This window comes from Engystomops pustulosus, chromosome 8 (genome assembly GCF_040894005.1).
Source record: "Engystomops pustulosus chromosome 8, aEngPut4.maternal, whole genome shotgun sequence".
NCBI lineage: Eukaryota > Metazoa > Chordata > Amphibia > Anura > Leptodactylidae > Engystomops > Engystomops pustulosus.
The window spans coordinates 24,598,833-24,620,462 of NC_092418.1; the positions used below are offsets into that span (position 1 = coordinate 24,598,833).

Consider the following 21,630-nt stretch of genomic DNA (forward strand, 5'->3'; position numbering starts at 1 on the left):
ACCATCACGAAACATCTAGTTATTTAAATACCCCTATTGCCACCCCTGCTCTCTGCCAGAGGGTTGAGATGGTTACAAGTTCTACTCTGATTGCCATATTTGGAGTCAGGAAGCAATAGTTCCCTCTAACACCAGCTGGTAAATACCCCACAGGGGTTGTTTTGCTCCTATGTACATTTTTTATTTCTATGTATGCTGCAATTAGAAAAAAAAAAAAAAAAAAAGATCTTAGAAGTCCCGGATAATGCAAAACCGCCACCCTGCCAGAAATAAACACCAAATCATTTTTTCATCACCAATTAATTCCCTGTGTTAAAATAACAAGAAAAATTTGCAGTCGAGTATAAAAACAAAATTACAATTTGATGAAGCGTTCAGGAAAAATAATAGAAACCCAATTCTGTAGACCCCGGCTATAGGATTGGGAGGGGCGCAGTTCACACCGAGCCTATGGGAGAAGTCATCACTACATTCCACTGTCCATCGGAGGGGAATTCTCATTCCAGACATGAAATCTGCACTTTGCTGCTCTGGAAGACACAAGGAGAGGCAGGAATAAGCTGTGCATGGACATCCTGCTACTTTTCCCAGCTCAGAGGGGAGATGAGGGATTACACACACACATCCTGGCATCAGCAAGTTAGCTCCATACATCATCTGCTCGCAGTCAAGCAGAATTGACATATATTATTGAAAAAGAGATGAAGAAGTAGTCAAGACACAATCCTGACGTCAAGCAGGGGATGTATACAGCAGAGCGTGTATATACACTACGGGATATAGGGGATTATTCACTGCTGCACCAAGGAGTCGGATGAGTCGGATGAGGGGTCCATGAAACCTGCTCTGCTCTGTTATAATCTGAATTTCTACAGCAGGTAAGGCTTTTTGTTATTTAAAAACTTGGGAAGTCAGATGGGATTGTAGGAGATTATGTATCACAGAGGGACTGGGGTATGTCCCTATAGCAAAGAGGGGATCAGCACCATGGACAGAGAACAGTCCACTCACTCAGAGGATAGTCAATGGGCATGAATCAGGAACATACTGCTCCTCTGCTATGGGGATATTTATTATATTATATATATATTATATATTATATTATGTATACATATATTCTATTACATTATATATATATATATTCACATAATGTAATGTCTATATAAAAATATAAAACTGAAATGTTTTTGTTGTATATTGAAATTTAATTTTAATTATATATATATATATATATATATATATATATATATATATATATATATACTAATTATTCTGCAGGTACTACACTTGCATAGTAGTTATAAACCATGTATTAGATTAACCCTTACAGACCCACTATATACACAAGGCATGGGAATGTATCTACTGGCTTTCAGAACTGGAGGTATTTGTCATGTATCAGAGATATTCCAGACTATTTGTTACTTATCCCATTGCCTGAAATGGTTAATTTGTAGATACTGTTGGAGGTTCCTATTATAATAGGCTTGTCGTCCTGCAATGTAGAGTCTGTACAGGAGGTCATGTTCAGTTCTGCGCTGTGAAGGACACCAGAGCATTATGGAATCAATGGTCATCCATGGATTGGTAGGCAAAGTGGCTGCTCCAGGGTCACCCCCCACTATTTTATCCTGAATCAGAGGCTTCACACAGCAAGCAATAACAATACTCAAGACTGTATAGATGACATATAAGACATAGTGAATGGAGGAAAAAAAACATGTACATTAAGTTCAACCAGGGGAGCCAAAGTTCATCTTAAGGAAGCCAGACAGTAGGGGGCAGACTTCTGATACACTCCCTTTACTTAGAGTGCAGGAGGACAGGAGGTCCATGGCAAGATGTAATTTGGTTATATGTTGTATAAATCTCACATAACCTACCGATTCTATGTCGTCTTCAAAGGCTGAAATAGAAAATCCATTTGTAAATAGCTTATTTAAAGGGTTATTCTACCAAATTGATCACTATATCAGATCAGAGGTGGTCCGACACTCAAGAGCCTCATAGATCATCCAGTTCTGACTACTTAATTCTGGTGATATATAGGGGCAGATTTACTACCTGGTCCCGTCGCACCCGGTGAGGATTCGGGTGTGGCGTGATTCAATAAGATCATGCGTCCGAGTTCCTGCATGTGTCGCTTCTGCGCCGAGGTCCGCCGGAGTTCACCTTCTTCTTCCCGGTGCATGTAAGTGCTTGATCTTGCAACACATTTCCTTTTTTAAATTCCGCGGTTTGTCCGAATCCGTTTAATTTCTGTTGCATGGAAGCCAGCGCCAATGCGCCACAATCCGATCGCGAGCGCCAAAAACCCAGGGCAATTCGGTGCAAAAGACAAATATTTGGGAAACCTGCCGAAAGTGCGGGGTTCAGACCCTTAGTAAATGAGCCCCACAGTGTTCAGGTTGGAGCCGTTTGTAAATTTTGGGACCAGAGGCAGCCAGAATCAGTTCATCAATAGGGTCCCAATGTTGGTCCCCCAGCAATCTGAGTAAATAGGGGGTAGTCCTGTTGGGTTTGGGGTATGAGTAATGTTATGTATTGTAGTGTGTTTGTATGTGTGATGTTTATAGTGTTGTAGTGGGTAGTCCAATGTTTAGGACCCTTGCTTCCCAAAGTATATCATCTCATCCATTACACAGTTCATTGCTTTAGAGAAGAAATATGTCATTCCTAATTTCCCCTGTGGAGGCACTGCAGCAAAAGTGAGCACTGTTTACCAAAGTCACCATTATAGCCATGATAACCTTTGACCAGACTAACAAAATGAGACTGACCCACGCCTGTAGTAAAACATTACTAATAAATGTCATGGAATACAAATAGTAATTTGAAAACAGGATGACCCCTTTAAGAGTTCAATCCAATTTGCCATTTTGTGTAATTTTCAGCTTTTCTCTCCTTCTGATAATGTTGACGTCCCGCTATTTCTGCCCGGTGTCTTAGTAATACAAGCCTCATCTAACTAAAACTTTCTCACACTTTCGCCTCAGAACAAAGCCACCGAAAAAAAAAAAAGAAAACTTGTGATGTGTTTAGTCATCCTGAAGAAGGCGACGCGGCTTCATGATAAAAGAGGGCAATTTTATTTCTTGATGTGCGGCGGTTTGTTTAATGTCATTTGCATTAGCGCGGCCAGGCGTCTACAAATACGTTTTTAGGTACATCACACATCCTCTAAATTATGGATGAATCACACCCCGGAGGAATCTGGTGACAGGGGACTCAGGGAAAGCTTCACTTCAGCCATTAGTCAGTGTCGTTAGCGCCTCGTTATGATGTGCCGTCATTAATTCATAAAATGAGGCACCGGGAAAGGGTTAACGTAGCCTTTAGTTACCAGCTTAATAGCAGGCGGGAATCCCTGGTAATAATTGGAATCATTAATAACTCATCTTTCTAATTGCCCTTTAATAAGGAATTACTTGGATTCCAACAGAGAATTGCTGGGGGGGAGATCTTCACACTGATACAGTCAGGCCTCCGGCAGGGAGAGTGTTAAATATATATGGTCTGTGAGCAGATTCCCACTGGTCTTATGTAGCAGAGCTGTAGATGACATACAGGTTATACAGGGATGGAGAATCCTGGAATATGGAAAATACATATATATCATCAGATTGTCAGCGTGTTCTGCTCCTAGGAAGAATCCCAGGGTCATGTCCTGCAGAAAAACAGCCATTAAATATCTCAGATGTCTAAATATAACTTACATGTCATTATTACAGATGAGAAGTCAGGATTTTTGTAAAAAGATATTTTGTCACTTTCATCCCTGCTCATCCTATAGATTCTAAAGACAATTAATGGGATCTATCAAAGATCAATTGTAGTATTAGAATACCCCCTATCTGTCTGTCTGTCTATCTATCTATCAGCTCTCTGTCTTCTATCTATCTATCTCATATCTATGTATCTATCTCATATCTATCTTCTATCTATCTCATATCTATCTATCTCATATCTATCTATCTATCTATCTATCTATCGATCTATCTATCTATCTATCTATCTATCTATCTATCATATCTCTGTCTTCTATCTATCTATCTATCTATCTCATATCTATCTATCTATCTATCTCATATCTATCTTCTATCTCCTATCTATCTATTATCTGTCTATCTATCTATCTATCTATCTATCTATCTCATATCTATCTTCTATCTATTATCTGTCTATCTATCTATCTATCTATCTATCTATCTCATATCTATTATCTATCTAACTATCTCATATCTATCTATCTATCTATCTATCTATCTATCTATCTATCTATCTCCTATCTATCTTCTATCTATCTCATATCTATCTATTATCTGTCCATCTATCTATCTATCTATCTATCATATCTCTGTCTTCTATCTATCTATCTATCTATCTATCTATCTATCTATCTATCTCATATCTATCTATCTATCTATCTATCTATCTATCTATCTATCTATCTCATATCTATCTTCTATCTCCTATCTATCTATTATCTGTCTATCTATCTATCTATCTATCTCATATCTATCTTCTATCTATTATCTGTCTATCTATCTATCTATCTATCTATCTCATATCTATTATCTATCTAACTATCTCATATCTATCTATCTATCTATCTATCTATCTATCTATCTATCTATCTATCTATCTATCTTCTATCTATCTCATATCTATCTATTATCTGTCCATCTATCTATCTATCTATCTATCTATCTATCGATCTATCTATCTATCTATCTATCTATCTATCATATCTCTGTCTTCTATCTATCTATCTATCTATCTATCTATCTCATATCTATCTATCTATCTATCTATCTCATATCTATCTTCTATCTCCTATCTATCTATTATCTGTCTATCTATCTATCTATCTATCTATCTCATATCTATCTTCTATCTATTATCTGTCTATCTATCTATCTATCTATCTCATATCTATTATCTATCTAACTATCTCATATCTATCTATCTATCTATCTATCTATCTATCTATCTATCTATCTATCTCCTATCTATCTTCTATCTATCTCATATCTATCTATTATCTGTCCATCTATCTATCGATCTATCTATCTATCTATCTATCTATCTATCTATCTATCTATCATATCTCTGTCTTCTATCTATCTATCTATCTATCTATCTATCTATCTCATATCTATCTATCTATCTATCTATCTATCTCATATCTATCTTCTATCTCCTATCTATCTATTATCTGTCTATCTATCTATCTATCTATCTATCTCATATCTATCTTCTATCTATTATCTGTCTATCTATCTATCTATCTATCTCATATCTATTATCTATCTAACTATCTCATATCTATCTATCTATCTATCTATCTATCTATCTATCTATCTCCTATCTATCTTCTATCTATCTCATATCTATCTATTATCTGTCCATCTATCTATCTATCTATCTATCTATCTATCTATCTATCTATCTATCTATCATATCTCTGTCTTCTATCTATCTATCTATCTATCTATCTATCTATCTCATATCTATCTATCTATCTATCTATCTATCTCATATCTATCTTCTATCTCCTATCTATCTATTATCTGTCTATCTATCTATCTATCTATCTATCTCATATCTATCTTCTATCTATTATCTGTCTATCTATCTATCTATCTATCTCATATCTATTATCTATCTAACTATCTCATATCTATCTATCTATCTATCTATCTATCTATCTATCTATCTATCTATCTCCTATCTATCTTCTATCTATCTCATATCTATCTATTATCTGTCCATCTATCTATCTATCTATCTATCTATCTATCTATCTATCTATCTATCTATCTGTCTGTCTGTCTATCACCTTCTATCTCATATCTATCCATTTCATATATATTTGATAGTTGCCTATCTTTCTCATATTTTTCTCATATCTATCTCATTTCAATCTTACATATATGTATCAATTATGTATTTATCTATTATCTATTTATGTAGATTTTTACATATGATCTATCTTCTATCATCTTTGTATCTATCTATCTATCTATCTATCTATCGATTTCATATCTTTCTGTCTCAAATCTATTTCAATTCTGTCAATTATCTTTCTATTTCTACAAAAGAAAAACGCAGGGCAGCCCAGCATAAAGGGAGTGTGCTAAGCCATATGGTTCCAGGTCCTATCTATGTAATAACTGCAGGGGGAGATTTATCATTAGGCGGCTCCTAGCAATAGTTCTATGACTACCTGTGGAGCACCGCTGCTTCTCAGATTTATTAAAGTGGCGTTGGCCTTTTATAAATCTCTCTGGGATTTTTTTAAATAAACGCAAAATGATCGCAACAGCACATACGCCATGCGACTTTTTCACGATTATTTTAAAAGATCACAAGTGATCACAATGAATCTGGCTTTGCACGGTGTTGCACGTGCAGTGGTTCTATGTTTAAGCCACTATTTCTGAGTAATGAGAAAAGACCTTTGCAATTTTTTTTGCCACTTTTTTAAGGCCCAAAAGTCATTGATAAATAAAATCAATAGATAAATATGGGATAGACCAGTGGTGGCGAACCTATGGCACGGGTGCCAGAGGGGGCACTCGGAGCACTCTCTGTGGGCACCCAGGCCATCACCCCAGAATAGAGCTCACCATACAGGACTCAAAGAAAATTCTTCCTGTACACAGGGACCCTGTAGAGAAGCTGCAGTAGTCTGAATTTGCCCTACTCCTTTCAACTGTGTTGGTGTCCTCAGCAATAAATTACTGCCTAGATTGCTGTGCTGGCACTTTGGCATAAAAAAGTGATTTCTGGTTGAAGTTTGGGCACTCATGATCTAAAAGGTTTGCCATCACTGGGATAGACTAATATGAGAAAATTAGAGAGCTAGATACATAGATAGATATGAGATAGATTATATAGATAAATATATAGAGATAGATAGATAGATACAGTAGATAGAGATATGAGACAGATAGAGTAGATAGAGATATGAGATAGATAGATAAAAGATAGATATGAGATAGATAGATAGATAGATAGATATGAGATAGATAGATAGATAGATAGATAGGAGATAGATAGATAGATAGATAGATATATGAGATAGATAAAAGATAGATATGAGATAGATAGATAGATAGATATAGATATGAGATACATAGAGATAGATAGATGCATGCTTTCTGCTATACTACATAGGATCTCTGGATTACTCCTTGGGATAGCACCAAGACCATCAGCTGTTTTTTTTCTATGTTCTAGATAGATAGACAGATAGGTCACAGAAGAGGCAGCACTCCAAAAAAATGTGTGAAGTTTATTCCATGTCTGGATGCAATATTTTGGTGTTAAACCTTCGTCAAGCAGGCATCCAGCCATGGAATAAACTTCACACATTTTTCATTTTATTTTTGGAGTGCTGCCTCTTCTGTGGCCTGTCTGTCTGTCACTCTCATATCTATCAATTGTCAATTGTCTATCTATGTCATATCTATTTATGAATCTATCTGTCTCTAGGTAACTAATATAAATATATCATATATATATATATATATATACTCGCAGACACATAAGAAATCTTTTGAAAAATGAGCAGAATCCTGAGTCTCTTTGGCTCTTGTGTATCACTTCTTCTACCTATGAATATGCTCCATTCCAATAGAGGACATTTCCCAGGAGCAGAAATTGTCCATAAGCAATAGATAGATTGTCCCAGCACTTCTGGGACTCCTACTTACTCCCCTGTACATTAGGGTGGGGATTTAGCAGAGCTTGTGCACCAGAATTGTGGCTTACGAGCTCTAAAATAGGAGATTTATCAGGAGACCAGAGCTTCCTAACAAACCCGGCAATTGACGCTGGTGCACTGGGAAACAGTACTGTATATGATATAACCCCCCAATGGACTCTGGGTTCAGTTGAGCATGCATGTGTTCTAAATGGAGAGAGGGGAGTTAGCAGCTGATATGACCCTCTGATGGAGGCTAATGATCAGGATGACATAGTTGCAGGCATCTTGACATGTAACAATCCTTGTTTCCCTTAACCTTTTCCAAGGGTCATAGAACAGGACTCCCCCATTCATATTAGATTGTTGTCAGGTCCCAGCAGGATCCCTGTGTTGAGGTGTTGCTTATCTATGTGTTATATCACCTTAAATCTGCACATTTCTAGTTATCCTCTATTAGAGGATGTGTTATATAGGACATAATTGATCTATACATGGTAGGAACTGTTCGGCTTGTCAGGACAGTATTGCTGGTGATCGCTATAGATCGATTGTCTGCTGCTACACCCAATGTGACCGGATTATGATGTGCTACACAGCGGATCAATACCGCATGTACTGTGGACTGACATACACTAAGAAGACATACTCTTATCATTCTAGTCATGACAGATAGAAACTATTATAGTTGTCATTGCTCAGTTTTTCTGATACAGAGCTCCAGTACTGCTGCATGGAGATAAGATTAAATGATAAAATTCTGCCCTCCTGTATCTACCACTAGAGGGAGCATATGAGCTTGATGTATACTATTGAGTTCAGAGTATGTATGAGAGGGGTTTCCCAGGACAGAGGTCTTTAGGAGACCTCATCAGTATCAGAATGGTGTGGTCTCAATACCTGGAACGCCACCAGAGTCTGGATTGGGGTCTCCTTCTAGGGAGTATGCCATACGTTGTATAGTGGATATTGTTTGTATTACAGCTCAGTCCCATTCACTTAGTTCGAACATGACTGATAAACCTTATTTTAGTGTGATGCCACCTAGAGGCCAGGTTTTTCACTGTATATTATTGCATTCAATACAGTAGGTCCTTTGGGTCAAATGACCTTCAGTGGGCCCTTTAAACAGAAAAAAAGACAGTGTTGAGGACATGTGAGAGTACTGTGGCAAAAAAACCTATGGTGTAGGAGCCCTGCCATACTAGAAGTGTTACCAGAGTTGCCAGTGGAGGGGGGAAACAAGACACCAAAGTGGAGATACAGAAGTGAAATTAAGGATCCCATCTTACAGATCCAATCAGGCTCATGGTTCTGTGATCTACAGAACTGGGGATGCAGAAAGTTAATGATATAGGTGGAATTACAGCTGCAGATAAAAATCTCAAACCTGAAAGATGAGATTGTTATCTTTAATATGACAACAAAGCTCATTTATAGGTACCCAAAATTAGGGGCGTCTGAATTGACACGCCCCCTGAAGCCTCTAAACTTGACTCATCTTAGGCAAATGATGACTTTTCTCTGCTCATTTTCATATGATTTTGGAGGACATTTTTTACAGGTAGGATTTAAAGGGTGAAATTTCACATAAAAGAGGGAATTCTCAAAGGACATTTCATACCCACCCTGAGGGGGGGGGGGGGGGTGCTAGTTTAATTTAATCTAGTGAATATGGTGAATCCTTTTAAGGGGAGACTCATTTCATTCAATTTCTAGTGTTTCTTCCTTTTATGTACAGCTAAAAGATTTCTTACATCTACAAAAAACATCATTTATCTCCAGTCCTCAGAATTGGCTATAGTCATGTTTCTGAGGTAAACAGTCGAATCTTAAGGGCTCTTATCTTATTTAGGAAAATTGCTTTGGCCTATCCTATAAAAAAATATAATTACCAAAGATGCTTCTGATGATTTGGTCTTAGGAAAAAGTGTTCTTTTGAGATATGAGAGACCGACAGGGGGTTATAACACTACAAAGGCATAAACAAACTTCTGAGGTAACTTCTGAGGTAACTTCTCAGGTAATTTCTGAGGTAACTTCTGAGGTAAATTTTTGCAAAAACACAGTTAAGAGTTGGATGTTTATGGATCTTTAGGATACTGTTAACATATCACAATAAGGGAGATGTTTGTGGGATATGGAAAGGGTTTAGATCAGGTTGTATTACATTGGGTGCTATATTATTGCGGTTACACCACCCACACCATAAAAACTACTGCGTGCGACTCCGGCCTTCGTCCAATAGGAAGGGGAAAAAACAAAATTTATTGAACTCTTACTCCACTGCTTAACACATATTTATTCTATTTTTCGACATCATCGCCTTCTCTATTGAAGAACTCGCCCAAGCAGTCAGCTATGGAATTAGATCCCTGCAGGGAATAAAGATTGCCTCCCGCTCACCTTGCCCTTTTCTGCCTTTTTTTGATGTTGTGTGATAGCCTAAGCATCGAATATATATTTTTTAAGCTTCAGAGAAAGAGAAAAATTCCAGTGGTGGTAAATAATTCCTGGAAGTAGGATGCTTTGAGATTTCTGAGTTCAAAGTTACCAAGTGATTCACAGAATCTTGAGCCGCAACACAGAGGACATTGTCAGAGTAAAGTAAAACAACCCGCAGGATACCAATTACCACTACTTTATTCAACACTAGCCACATACTACAGCCTAGTACTACAGATTAGGTTCATATCATCATAGGAAGAGCTTTAAAACATACCCCCCTTTCAACAAATTTTGTTGAAAGTTTGTAGTCCAGTCTCTATACACGAGGAATAACACTGTTTGTTGGCATAAGGTGACTTATAGGGGCACATTTACTTACCCATCCCATCGCCATCACCGAAGTGCGTTGTCCGACGAGGATTCGGATCTTCCGCGATTCACATAACTCGTGCTCCTGATTTCCTGCATCCGTTGCTTCCCCGCTGAGGTCCGCGGGAGTTCAGGGGGAGTTCAGGGGGAATCCCCCTTTCCCTAGAACTGATATAAATATTAATAAACTGTAAAAATCATAAACGCATTAGGTATCTCCGCATCCGAAAATGCCCGATCTATCAAAATATAATAACGGTTTTTCACTGCCTTTTAATCCGTAGAGGAAAATAGCGCCCAAAGTCGAAAATGGCACTTTTTTGCCATTTTGAAAAATATAAAAAAATCAAATGTGTTTTTTATCATTTTCATTGCATTTGGAATTTTTTTCCCGCTTCCCTGTACACGGCATGGGATATTAAATACTGTCACTATGAAGTGCAATTTGCTACACATAAAATAAGCCATCACGGAGCTCTTTATGTGGAAAAATTAAAAAAGTTATAGAATTTTGAAGGTGGGGAGAAAAATGGAAGTGAAAAAACTAAAAAGGGCCAGGTCGTTAAGGGGTTAATGCTGTGTGTGTACAACCCAGTGGTGGTTATGGGGATCTAACCCATTGAAGCTTTTCCTAACAAAATCTTCTTACAGGTAAGGTAGACAATCAATGCACCCTGATTTCCAGAGCTGCAAGGGTCTTAAAGGTATTTTTAAAGATCATGATATAGATGCCCTTTCCATTAGGATAAGTTGTCAATAATCTAATCACCTGATCTCCAGCAACGGAATCAAAACAGAAAATGTAGCCCGAAGGACAACTCTATTCTTTATACACTGCCCAAGCTTAGTTACAATGGGGCAGCTTCGATTTCCTTGAATGTACTTCTGGTTTCATTGTCAGTGGTGCTGGAATCAGCCTATTGCCAGAGCTTTGTGGCCACCACCAATTTGATATTTATGACCTATCGTTTGGGAGAGCAGGTCATCAATAGTGGAGCTAGAAAACCCTTTTAAAACCAATCATGACAAATGGCAGCCATGAAAATCCCTTACCTAAGGTTTATGTCTTCCTACAGCCAGATCAGGGGTTATTAAGAGTCTCTGGTCTATGATGTTGGCGATAGAGCTTTCTCAAATTTTAGGTTACCTGCTGAAGTGACTAGTCTTTTGGCTGAGGACAGCATACAGTCAGCATCTGCTGATCGGATAAGATAGTTTTATGACATGAGACTGATACTTGTTCTTAGATGTTGGAGGCCATTCAATGGTGGAGATCCCTCTGCGATTCCTTACATCCAATACTTAGGCAATGCTCTTCTTTTCCTATAAGGGACATTTCTTAGACAATGGGGCTCATTTACTAAGGGTCAGTCGGACGCATTTTCGTCGGGTTTCCCGACGATTTCCGTTTTGTGCCGAATTGCTCCGCGAATTTGGCACACGCGATTGGATTTTGGCACATCGGCGCCGGCTAGCACGTGACAGAATCGGGGGGCGGGCCGTTGAACAACCCAACGGATTCAGACAACGTGCAGGATTTAACATTTAGAATTGTGTCGCAACACACGCACTTACAAGCACCGGGAAGAAGAAGGTGAACTCCGGAGGACCTCGGCGGGGAAGCGACGGATGCAGAAACTCGGGTGCACGAGCTTTGTGAATCGCGGCAGACGCGAATACTCGTCGGACACCGCACCGCAGGATCGCGACAGGACTGGGTAAGTAAATCTGCCCCATTGTGTATTTCTTCTCTGAAGACAGGAGATGATTTTATCAAATCAATGATTGAAGAGCGATATGAATTATGTAAGCGACGAGAAGCTGACAGTAGAAGAATAGTAAACAGGTCTGAGGTGGAACGGGTCAGAAAGGTGGCGCCCCTTTCTTAATTACCATCTCCCTACGATACTGCTGTACATTGTCTAGCTTGACCCAAGTCTCATTAATATGCGTAGGCATCATCATCTGATTACAATCCCATGATGATGGTGTTGTTGTTGTTGCTTGCTGCTCTCTACACTTAGCACTTGTGGCTTGTAGTATGTGTTGCCTTCCTAGATGTCTCCTATATTGAGATGTGAAAGATGCCTGGTGCGAATATGTCTCTGGGTATTGTATAAATGATACATATATGTGCCCCTGCTTGGTCTGGTGCCATATTAGATATCATCACAATTATTCTGACGTTTAATGGCTTATTAAGTTTTAGCCTGAGGTTCTGTAGCTGTCAAGACTTGAGAATCAGGGACATAATAGACCGAGTCATACTGTCAAGGAGAGTCTCCTCCATGAGCTTACATTCAGGCAATGGATGCCCATTTTCGGTTGCCTATAGGGGACGTCACTCCATGTACCCCGTTTATAGATCGGTAGTCTAATAAGTGGATTTGATTCTAGCACTTAACCAGGATAATGGAAATAACGTTAAATAATTGGTTTCCATTTTCTCTTCTAGAAGTCCCTTCTGTGAGGATTTCTACCTGAAAGTGTACACCGATAGATTAGGGACAGTCCTTACCTAATTGGTACCTCTTAGAAACTTACTGAAGGACAGTGCAGTTGTTTAGATTACATCAGAAGACTTACGTTAACATACAATAGGCCACATGCTTGGTAAGTACAGATACTCACTCAAAGTGAGGATGTACTTTGCAGTTACACATCTTTACAGAGGGACCGTTCTTGGTGGTTTCTCTTTTGGTAGAGGCACCCAGCCTGACCACACAGTTTTCTAGATAATTAGAGATGAGCTAAGCTTAAAAGATTCATTGAAGTTTCAGCGAATTTTTCATAATATATTCAACTCGGGTCTGAATCCCTTTGGTCTGAACCAATATTGCTTTAATTGCCCTGGAAATTGCTAGTCCTCTAAAACCAAAAAAAACAAAAAGGTTTTTTTTAAACAATTTATTGCTTTCAGTTTTCCCTAAAATGATAGTAACGGAAACCCAACAGGCATCGTGTAAACGAACAATAATGAAAACCATCAAAGTCAGTCGAAATCAAGGGACTTTTTAACCGATCCATTTGATTTATGTGTTAATCATATATACAAAATTAACCCAAATTTTCGAATTTGGTGCCTGAAAATTGCCAGATTTGTACCGAATACATGAATCAACTCTTAGATTTGCTCATCTCTAGATGATTAACCTTGGTTAATTCTTGATCTCTAGTGTGAAGTTAAACTGTTAACTGTTAAAAAGGTTATCTTTTATTAAAAAGGGGTTTTCAAAGTTAAAGGGGGTGCTTATCTGGCATTGACATTTAATTTAATTCATCTGCATTTTATGTACATTTCTTCAATTGGATGTTATTACAAAAATGTCCCTGTGAAAAGATAATTCCCCATAAATGTAACCATGATGTTTCTTAGAAATTAGATTCATGTCCTTGGATACGACCATCGCTGCTGGTGTGATTGCAAAAAAAAATGTTTTTGGAGATGAGATGGCTGCTAGTTATGGCATGTCCTACAACCATTCTGTGGTAATGAACGCTGAATCCAGGTGATTGGTCAGGCCTCAATAGTACATCCCTGGCTACTGCTGGAAGAGCAGTAATGGTCATATCCAAGGACGATTATTATAACCATTCTATATAACAAATATAATTATTTTACCAATATAACTAGCACCATGTGTCCAGTGCTATAAGTAACATATGCGAGAAATTTCTGATTCCTTTACGAGATTTTCAAGGGTTTCTTGGAGGTCATTAAACTCTTAAAATAAAAAAATAAATAAATCAAAAAGAGCAGAATTCGTTTTCTAGTCATTTTCCACAACTGCGCCATAAGGGTAATATATTTCGATATAGAAGGCAGGCATGATGTGGTTAAATCTGCCTCCGATTTTCCGGATGAATGAATTGTGGGTCTGGATTATCTTCACTGATAGAGAAGTGTCCAGGAAGTTAATTAAGTGTGCGCAGAGTAAATTGGAGCAGAGTCAACTCTTTTTTTGGACCCCATCTGTCCATTAATTAGATTATAAATATAGGAATCCTATATGTACAGTCACTGTAGACTACAAGCTTCTGTGTAACACACCATGCAATGCAGGGCTCTTAACCCTGTATGAACCCCGAGATTAAAATGAAATATTAATACTTCATTTACCCAGAGTAAATCGTGATTACTGTTGGTAATAGGATGAATACATAAGCAGGACTCATGCTTTTATTTTTTATTTCTGGCAGCCCGATATTATTTATCCGGGATGGAATATTAGCATTTAATTTAGGAATATTCCTATCAGAGTTTGAGTAAGAGTGCCATTAAAACTTATGGCTCTTTAACCATTCAAGAATATCATAATGCCAGGGTGAGGCTGGACTACTAGACTACCAAAAGGGTTCTTCGACGGGGGCCCAGGTTCTCGAACCCAGGATCTTGGGTGCTACCAGTAGTGAGAACCCAAGATCCATAAGAAGCCAAACTCATTTGGAGGTGACTGGGCCAATGGCTTGATCTTAGACTTCATGTCTTATGGGACTAATCACATTTTGATGACACAAGCATTAGCTAAAGACAGTGGATTGTCCATCAGTGTGAATGATATAATATAGATATCGGGCTGCAGATTTGTTGAAATTTTATCCAATTGCAAATCAGTCCTAAAACATGGGCTTGCTTTTTGGCAACATGATCATTTGCAAACTAAAATTTTCAGAAGATTTTTCATTATGAGGCCACAGAACCATAATAATAAATACTGCATTCAAAGACGTCCAACATGATGGAACTACTGTTGGAGTACTGATTTAGGCAAGTAGGAGAACTAGGCACAACAGGCAATTCCCCATTGCCCAAATCCTCAGTTCAACCTAGTTCAACCTCTATGCCCAATTGGCAGTCCAAACCCTCCATACCCAATTGGCAGTCCAAACCCCCCATACCCAATTGGCAGTCCAAACCCCCCATACCTAATTGGCACTCCAAACCCTCCATACCCAATTGGCAGTCCAAACTCTCCATACCCAATTGGCACTCCAAACCCTCCATACCCAATTGGCACTCCAAACCCTCCATACCCAATTGGCAGTCCAAACCCTCCAAACCCAATTGGCACTCCAAACCCTCCATACCCAATTGGCAGTCCAAACCCTCCATACCCAATTGGCAGTCCAAACCCTCCATACCCAATTGGCAATCCAAACCCTCCATACCCAATTGGCAATTGTTGTATTGTGTAGTCTTAGGTATGATCAGAGTAGTAGTTTCTGTCACTGGAGAGTGAACAGGGCCACCAAGATCAGGCTGGAAGAACAGAATAGTGGGTAAAGGTTTTCAAAGATCAATTGTTAAATACACCAACATAATGGGGAACTCGCGAGGAAGCAGAAAAAGGACCTGCATACTGTTTTTGAAATTGCATTGGAATCCTCGGGTGCAGACACATTTAAAGTTATGTCATAGCAGAAGGCAGTATACAGCAGTATACAGCATCATAATAAGCCCATATTAGTCCAAATGTTCCATGTATTACAAATACTGTAGCCCAGGAGGAATATAATTGGATAATACCATTTCCAATTCCCTACAGCTCAAAGTTCATTTTATATCATAATTTCTTTATTATCTTTCCAGCAGATTTCCTAGACTGCGCAGAGGTTAGTCATATATAACCCACGTCTTGATATCGATCGTCCATGCAGATCACGTTTTCAGGGTTTATTGAGACACTCTCTTTGATCAGATCTACTCTGCCTTCTTCATTAATGTGTGGCAGAAATATCATCAGTTAATCCATATTTATTGCGTTTTCTCTTTTTTTTTAGGGTCAGACGTCTTCACTCGCATCATGCAAAGACAATACACAGAGGCTGAAGAGAGCAGAATAGCAGAAGGCGATGCCAAGTTCCCCCAATTAAATCTTGAGCTAAAATTATCAACGTCCTGCTCACCCGCCTAAAGGAAGCAATGAATTCCTCTGCACATACTCCCATGTATAACTATTCTCTCCTAGACTTCACTACAAAGGGCAATCTGTCCGCGAACGTCTTTGGAAATGACAGTAAGGATCTGGATTTCCAGGAGCTGGAGAAAATGCTCTTTCTCTTTGTAAAGGAACCTGTGACTATAAGCCTCACCGCCATGTACATATTGTCCTTTGTTGTTGGTATCATCGGCAATATCATGTCTATCAAAGTGTTGACTAGGAAGCGGACCGGTAGGACATCCAGCTTGAGCGCCACTAGAAGTCTACTGATAAATTTGGCCATATGTGACCTCATGGTGGTCTGTGTGTGTATGCCCATCACTGTAGGAAATTTGATCTACAAAGCATGGGTGTATGGGGACTTCCTCTGTAGGGCAGTACCCTTTATCCAAGCTGTATCGGTTTCGGCAAGTGTACTTAGTCTTACGGTCATCAGTGTGAATAGGTATTATAATGTCCACAATCCATTAAATGCTAGATCCTTCTTTACCCAGAGAAAAATCTATGGCACAATTGTTGTGGTGTGGCTCATATCCTCTAGTATATGCTTGCCTCTGATCTTTATGAATAAAAGAGATGAGATCGAGATAGCCCAAGGACTTCCTCTAGTGTTCCCGATCTGTACAGAGATTTGGCCCGACGTCGTGTTCAAGCAAGCCTACAACTTCCTCCTCTTCTGTTCCTTGTATTGCTTACCAGTGCTATTCAATCTGGTCATTTGCTTCCTCACCATACGTAAATTATGGAGTTCCTCTGGCAACTTCAAAGACTGTGACTCCAGAAATCAGTCTTTACCCGTGTCCCGACTAAAGATCCGGAAGAAAATTGCCAAAATGGTGGTGGCTTTGGTGTCCCTTTTTGCAGTTTCTTGGCTTCCGGTTTACTTGATGGATATTTGGATTGATTTCAGTATTCCTAAACCTTCTCAAGATGCCACGCCATCACCGTGGATTCTTCAGTTAAGGCCTTTTGCTCAGTGGCTGGGACTGACTAACTCTAGTCTCAATCCAATATGTTACTGTTTTGTTGGTGATCTCTACCGATCGGCAAAGCATATGAAGAGTATGTACCACAACAGGATGGTTTCACTCTTTAGTTTCTCGTTTTCTGATGGATCTCCAACGTCAATACCTAAACTGTTGTCCTACAAGAACTCTTTACATTCTACCAAAAGGTCCAAATTAAACTGCCCATTATCAATGGGAGACAAATGTGAAAACTGCTATCCTGGGATCAGTGTGAGCGAAACACCTGATATAATCAGCCACTCTTTGTCCTAGGGCAGTGGTGGCGAACCTATGGCACTGGTGCCAGAGGTGGCACTCAGAGCCCTTTCTGTGGGCACTCAGGCCATTGACCCCAAGACAGAGCTCACTAAACAGGACCAAATTCACCAAATCTTCCTGCAGACCCAGGCAATTTAAGAGTTGCTGCAATCAGCGCTATTTTAAAACAGTTGGCTGTTTGGAACTGAGGTAAAAGTGAGAACGTGTTGATAGAACTGCAGTATCCTACTGGACCCTACATTCTTACTGTACAGAGAGACCGTGGTGAGAAGCTACAATGATAGTCTGAATGTGTCCTTCTTTCAACTGTTTTGGAGGCCTCAAGAGGCCGATACAATTGATAGATGTTGAAGAGCAGGTAGCAATAAGCAGGTAGCTTAAAAGTTGGCACTTTATGGTAAATAAGTGGATTTTGGTTATAGTTTGGGCACTCAGTCACTTAAAGGTTCGCCATCACTGTCCTAGGGCATGGTCTTATCGAGCTGTGATTGTCAATGATTATTCACTTTCTTAAAGATAAATTGTACAATAGATTCCACTGATGACTTCAATTTGCTTTATAGATCCATGAACAGAACAATGACATTTCCTTGTCAGTATATTGACTTCTGCTATTGTATTTCAATTATCGTGACTAATTTACCCGGCTGACAACTCTAAGAAGATGTGTCTTAATAAGATGCATGGGTCAAAGAGGTTCAAGACTGGTCAAAGGAACCGATCACATCATGAGGAAGATAACATGGTAGAAGCAGTATGAACTCCAACCATTGTAGAGTGTATAGGCTATTGGGACGTGTACATTGTATATCATGTCTTGGTATACTTCATGATATTGAAATTGTATGTTGAGTCGAACCAGAAATTATATTTTTACACTAAGTCGAAAGTCACTATGAAGGGTATCTCTTAGACTAGAGAACCTGGTACGTCCATGCATTACACAAGTAGCATACTGGTTTATAATGGGAACCATGTAATACCGAATTTCTCCTGTGAGAGTGCTGTAGGGAAATGAACATATGGTGGCTCATTTACTAAGGGTCAGAATCGCGCACTTTCATAGGGTTTCCCAACGATTTCCGATTTGCAGCAAATTTCCCCGGGATTTTGGCGCACGCGATCGGATTTTGGTGCATCGGCGCTGGGGCACGTGGCCGTTGGACAACCCAACGGATTCGGAAAAACCTCGGAATTTAAAAAAGAATTTGTGTCGCAAGATCACCACTTACGTGCACCGGGAAGAAGAAGGTGAACTCCGGCGGACCTCGGCACAGCAGCGACACCTACTGGATATCAGGCGCATGACCTTAGTGAATCCCGGCACACCCGAATCTTCATTGGAGAACGCGCTGCTGGATCGCGACAGGACCGGGTGAGTAAATGTGCCCCATGCTGTCTGGTTTCTCTACAGATTACAACTGATCACTGGCTGTCCAAGCAACAGCACCCCATGTAAGGCGATCCTTATTGAAAATCGGAAGTTTCCCAAGAGGGAAACCCTTTTAGGACAACTATGTCTGACCAAGGCCGTTTTTTGAGCATGAACCAATGGAATGATAATAAGATCCTGAGTCTAAATAAGTTTATTCTTCATGTAGCATATATTTATAGAGCCCATATACAATCAGATTCTCCAAATCATATGATTCCTAATTTATAATACCCGATCCTTCCTTACCCCCCTCACTCTACATGGGCTCATGAGTGGAGAATGCATGTATATTCTATATATTGTACATGAAAACCAAGTGAATAACCAGTACCTATTCAATATTGAAGGTTATGCAGTCTTCATCCCATCTCCGTGATATAACTCTGCCCAATTACTTAAGCCCCATAGTGCAAAAAAAAAAACCTCACACAAAAAGCAAGCCCTTAAAGTTATACCGTAGATCTTTAAATGAAAAAAAAAAAACTGAAAACATATGGACCTTAAAGTTGTGTTCCAGGTTCAATTTATAGTCTTAAGGTCAAGATAGGTCAACAATATCAGATTGGCAGAGGTCCAACATCGTAGCAGCACAACACAACGTAGAGCCAAAGCACTTTGGCTTCTTCATATAGCAGATTGCCTGGAGCGTTAAGTGTAAGTTATATTGATAATTTGTCATGAAGATTACTTACCAATATCCTGAACCTGGAAAACCCCTTTAAATTAATTAAAGGGTTGAAAAACTTAGACTTACCCTGCCTATGTCTTCATACCGCCACATACTGTAATGCTGCATACCCTTACACAATGTAATCTTCCATCTGTGAATGATGTTATCCTTGACCGGGGGCATTACTTTAATATATTTCATGTACAGTAAGTCGATTTTATGGAATTCTATTCATTTTTTTTCTAAAAAAAACATCTCACCTTTGCCTTTTATAAGAATATACGTCGAGATCTCATACATGATACACATCTGGGTTGGCTACAGGTGCAAGATGAATAAAGGAGATCTAATTTTGAGACATTTTTTATATCTATACTAACAATGTAAAAAAAAATAAAAAAATGTGAAATAACGTGTGATATTAAGTATCATTATTGTTCATATTTATTATATTATTGATATTTCTGATGGTACTGGCAGTTTTCTTTTTTAATATGGCATCCCCTTTAAATAACAAGTACGCTAACTGATGAATGTAAAAGAAAGAGTTTTGTAATATACAGTTTTTCTATTTATTTTTGCTTGTTATTGCAAAGCTGAAGGAACCCCCCCATTTCTCCGTATAAATTGGTCTGTTCCAGTGATGCAATCAGTTGATCATAAATGATGTCTATGTGGGATGATGAATATACCAATGCACGCAATTAAAAAGGGGGAGTTGATTATACCAAACAATAAAATCAATGATCTTTTGGTCTCTTTTTCCACTATTGAGTGTAAATCGAACCAAGGTAATACCAATAATAAAAACATAACAATATAACAATATTTCAATGTGAAATCAGCCAGTGTTAATTCTTTTGAGGACAGGTATGGGGGGCCAAATCCATTGTATGCTGTTCATTTGTATTTTTTCATGAGCATGGAATAAATAATTTTATAAATAAATTTCCTTTAATGTCTTTTTTCTTTTGTCTATACATGGTGAGCAGTTGGATCAGTCACATTTAGGTTTCAGTAGGTTTTCTCCTGTGAGGAGACCAAAGTTTAGTGGATAATTCTGTCTTAAAGGGGTTTGTGTAATGTGTGTGTAAGTGTGTGTAAGTGTGTGTAAGTGTGTGTGGGGGGGGGGGGGGGGGGCAGGATATGAGGTAAGTTACCAATATACATCAAAAGTTCTGCTCCACTTTCTTGATATGTAAAGTGAAGCCTCCTGTATTTTACCTCATCCTGACCATAAAATGGACGCAGAAGGAAGGTCATGTGATCTATATCTGTCAATAAACAATTGCCCTGCCAAAACCTGAATATTATTCAGGAATATAAGATTAAAGGAAACCAACCACTTAAAAGTGGTAGGTTTATACACATATACATGGCACCAGCTCAGGGTGAGCTGGTGCCAGAGCATATTTTTGTTCAGGGAACAAAGCCCCTATCTTAGAATTATAAGTTATATTAACTTATAACTCGGCGCACCGCATTTGGGCTCGGCGCACCATGCGCGCGCCCGTGCGTGCGCCAGGTTCTGAAGTGCAGGAGAGCCGGTGACGTCACCGAGCTCTCCGGCACACACGCGCCTGCGCAACTTAGCACGGGGAAACAGGCCGGCGCACCGCGACCCTTAGAAAATGAGCCCCAATGAGCTGAATGAAGTTGAATGGAGGGGCAGGGTGAATGAACCTAGTTAGAACGGGATTTCTGTTCTCATGATCGATGGGGGTCCAAACCATTAGGATTATGGTTATCCACCATACTTTGGATTGGGA

At 39.1% G+C, this 21,630-nt stretch overlaps 1 protein-coding gene across 1 annotated transcript; it reads left to right on the forward strand.

Moving 5' to 3' along the window:
- The first annotated feature begins 467 nt into the window (after window positions 1–467).
- Window positions 468–20,809, forward strand: LOC140074956 (galanin receptor type 1-like). Its single transcript, XM_072120328.1, has 2 exons — window positions 468–878; window positions 16,310–20,809. Exon 2 carries the CDS (start codon window positions 16,452–16,454, stop codon window positions 17,748–17,750), a length of 1,299 nt encoding a protein of 432 aa, XP_071976429.1. The 5' UTR covers window positions 468–878; window positions 16,310–16,451; the 3' UTR covers window positions 17,751–20,809.
- The last annotated feature ends 821 nt before the right edge of the window (window positions 20,810–21,630 follow it).

What these genes read in the sequence shown, in the direction of transcription:
- LOC140074956 (XM_072120328.1), top strand. Translation starts at nt 16,452, where the DNA reads ATGAATTCCTCTGCACATACTCCCATGTATAACTATTCTCTCCTAGAC.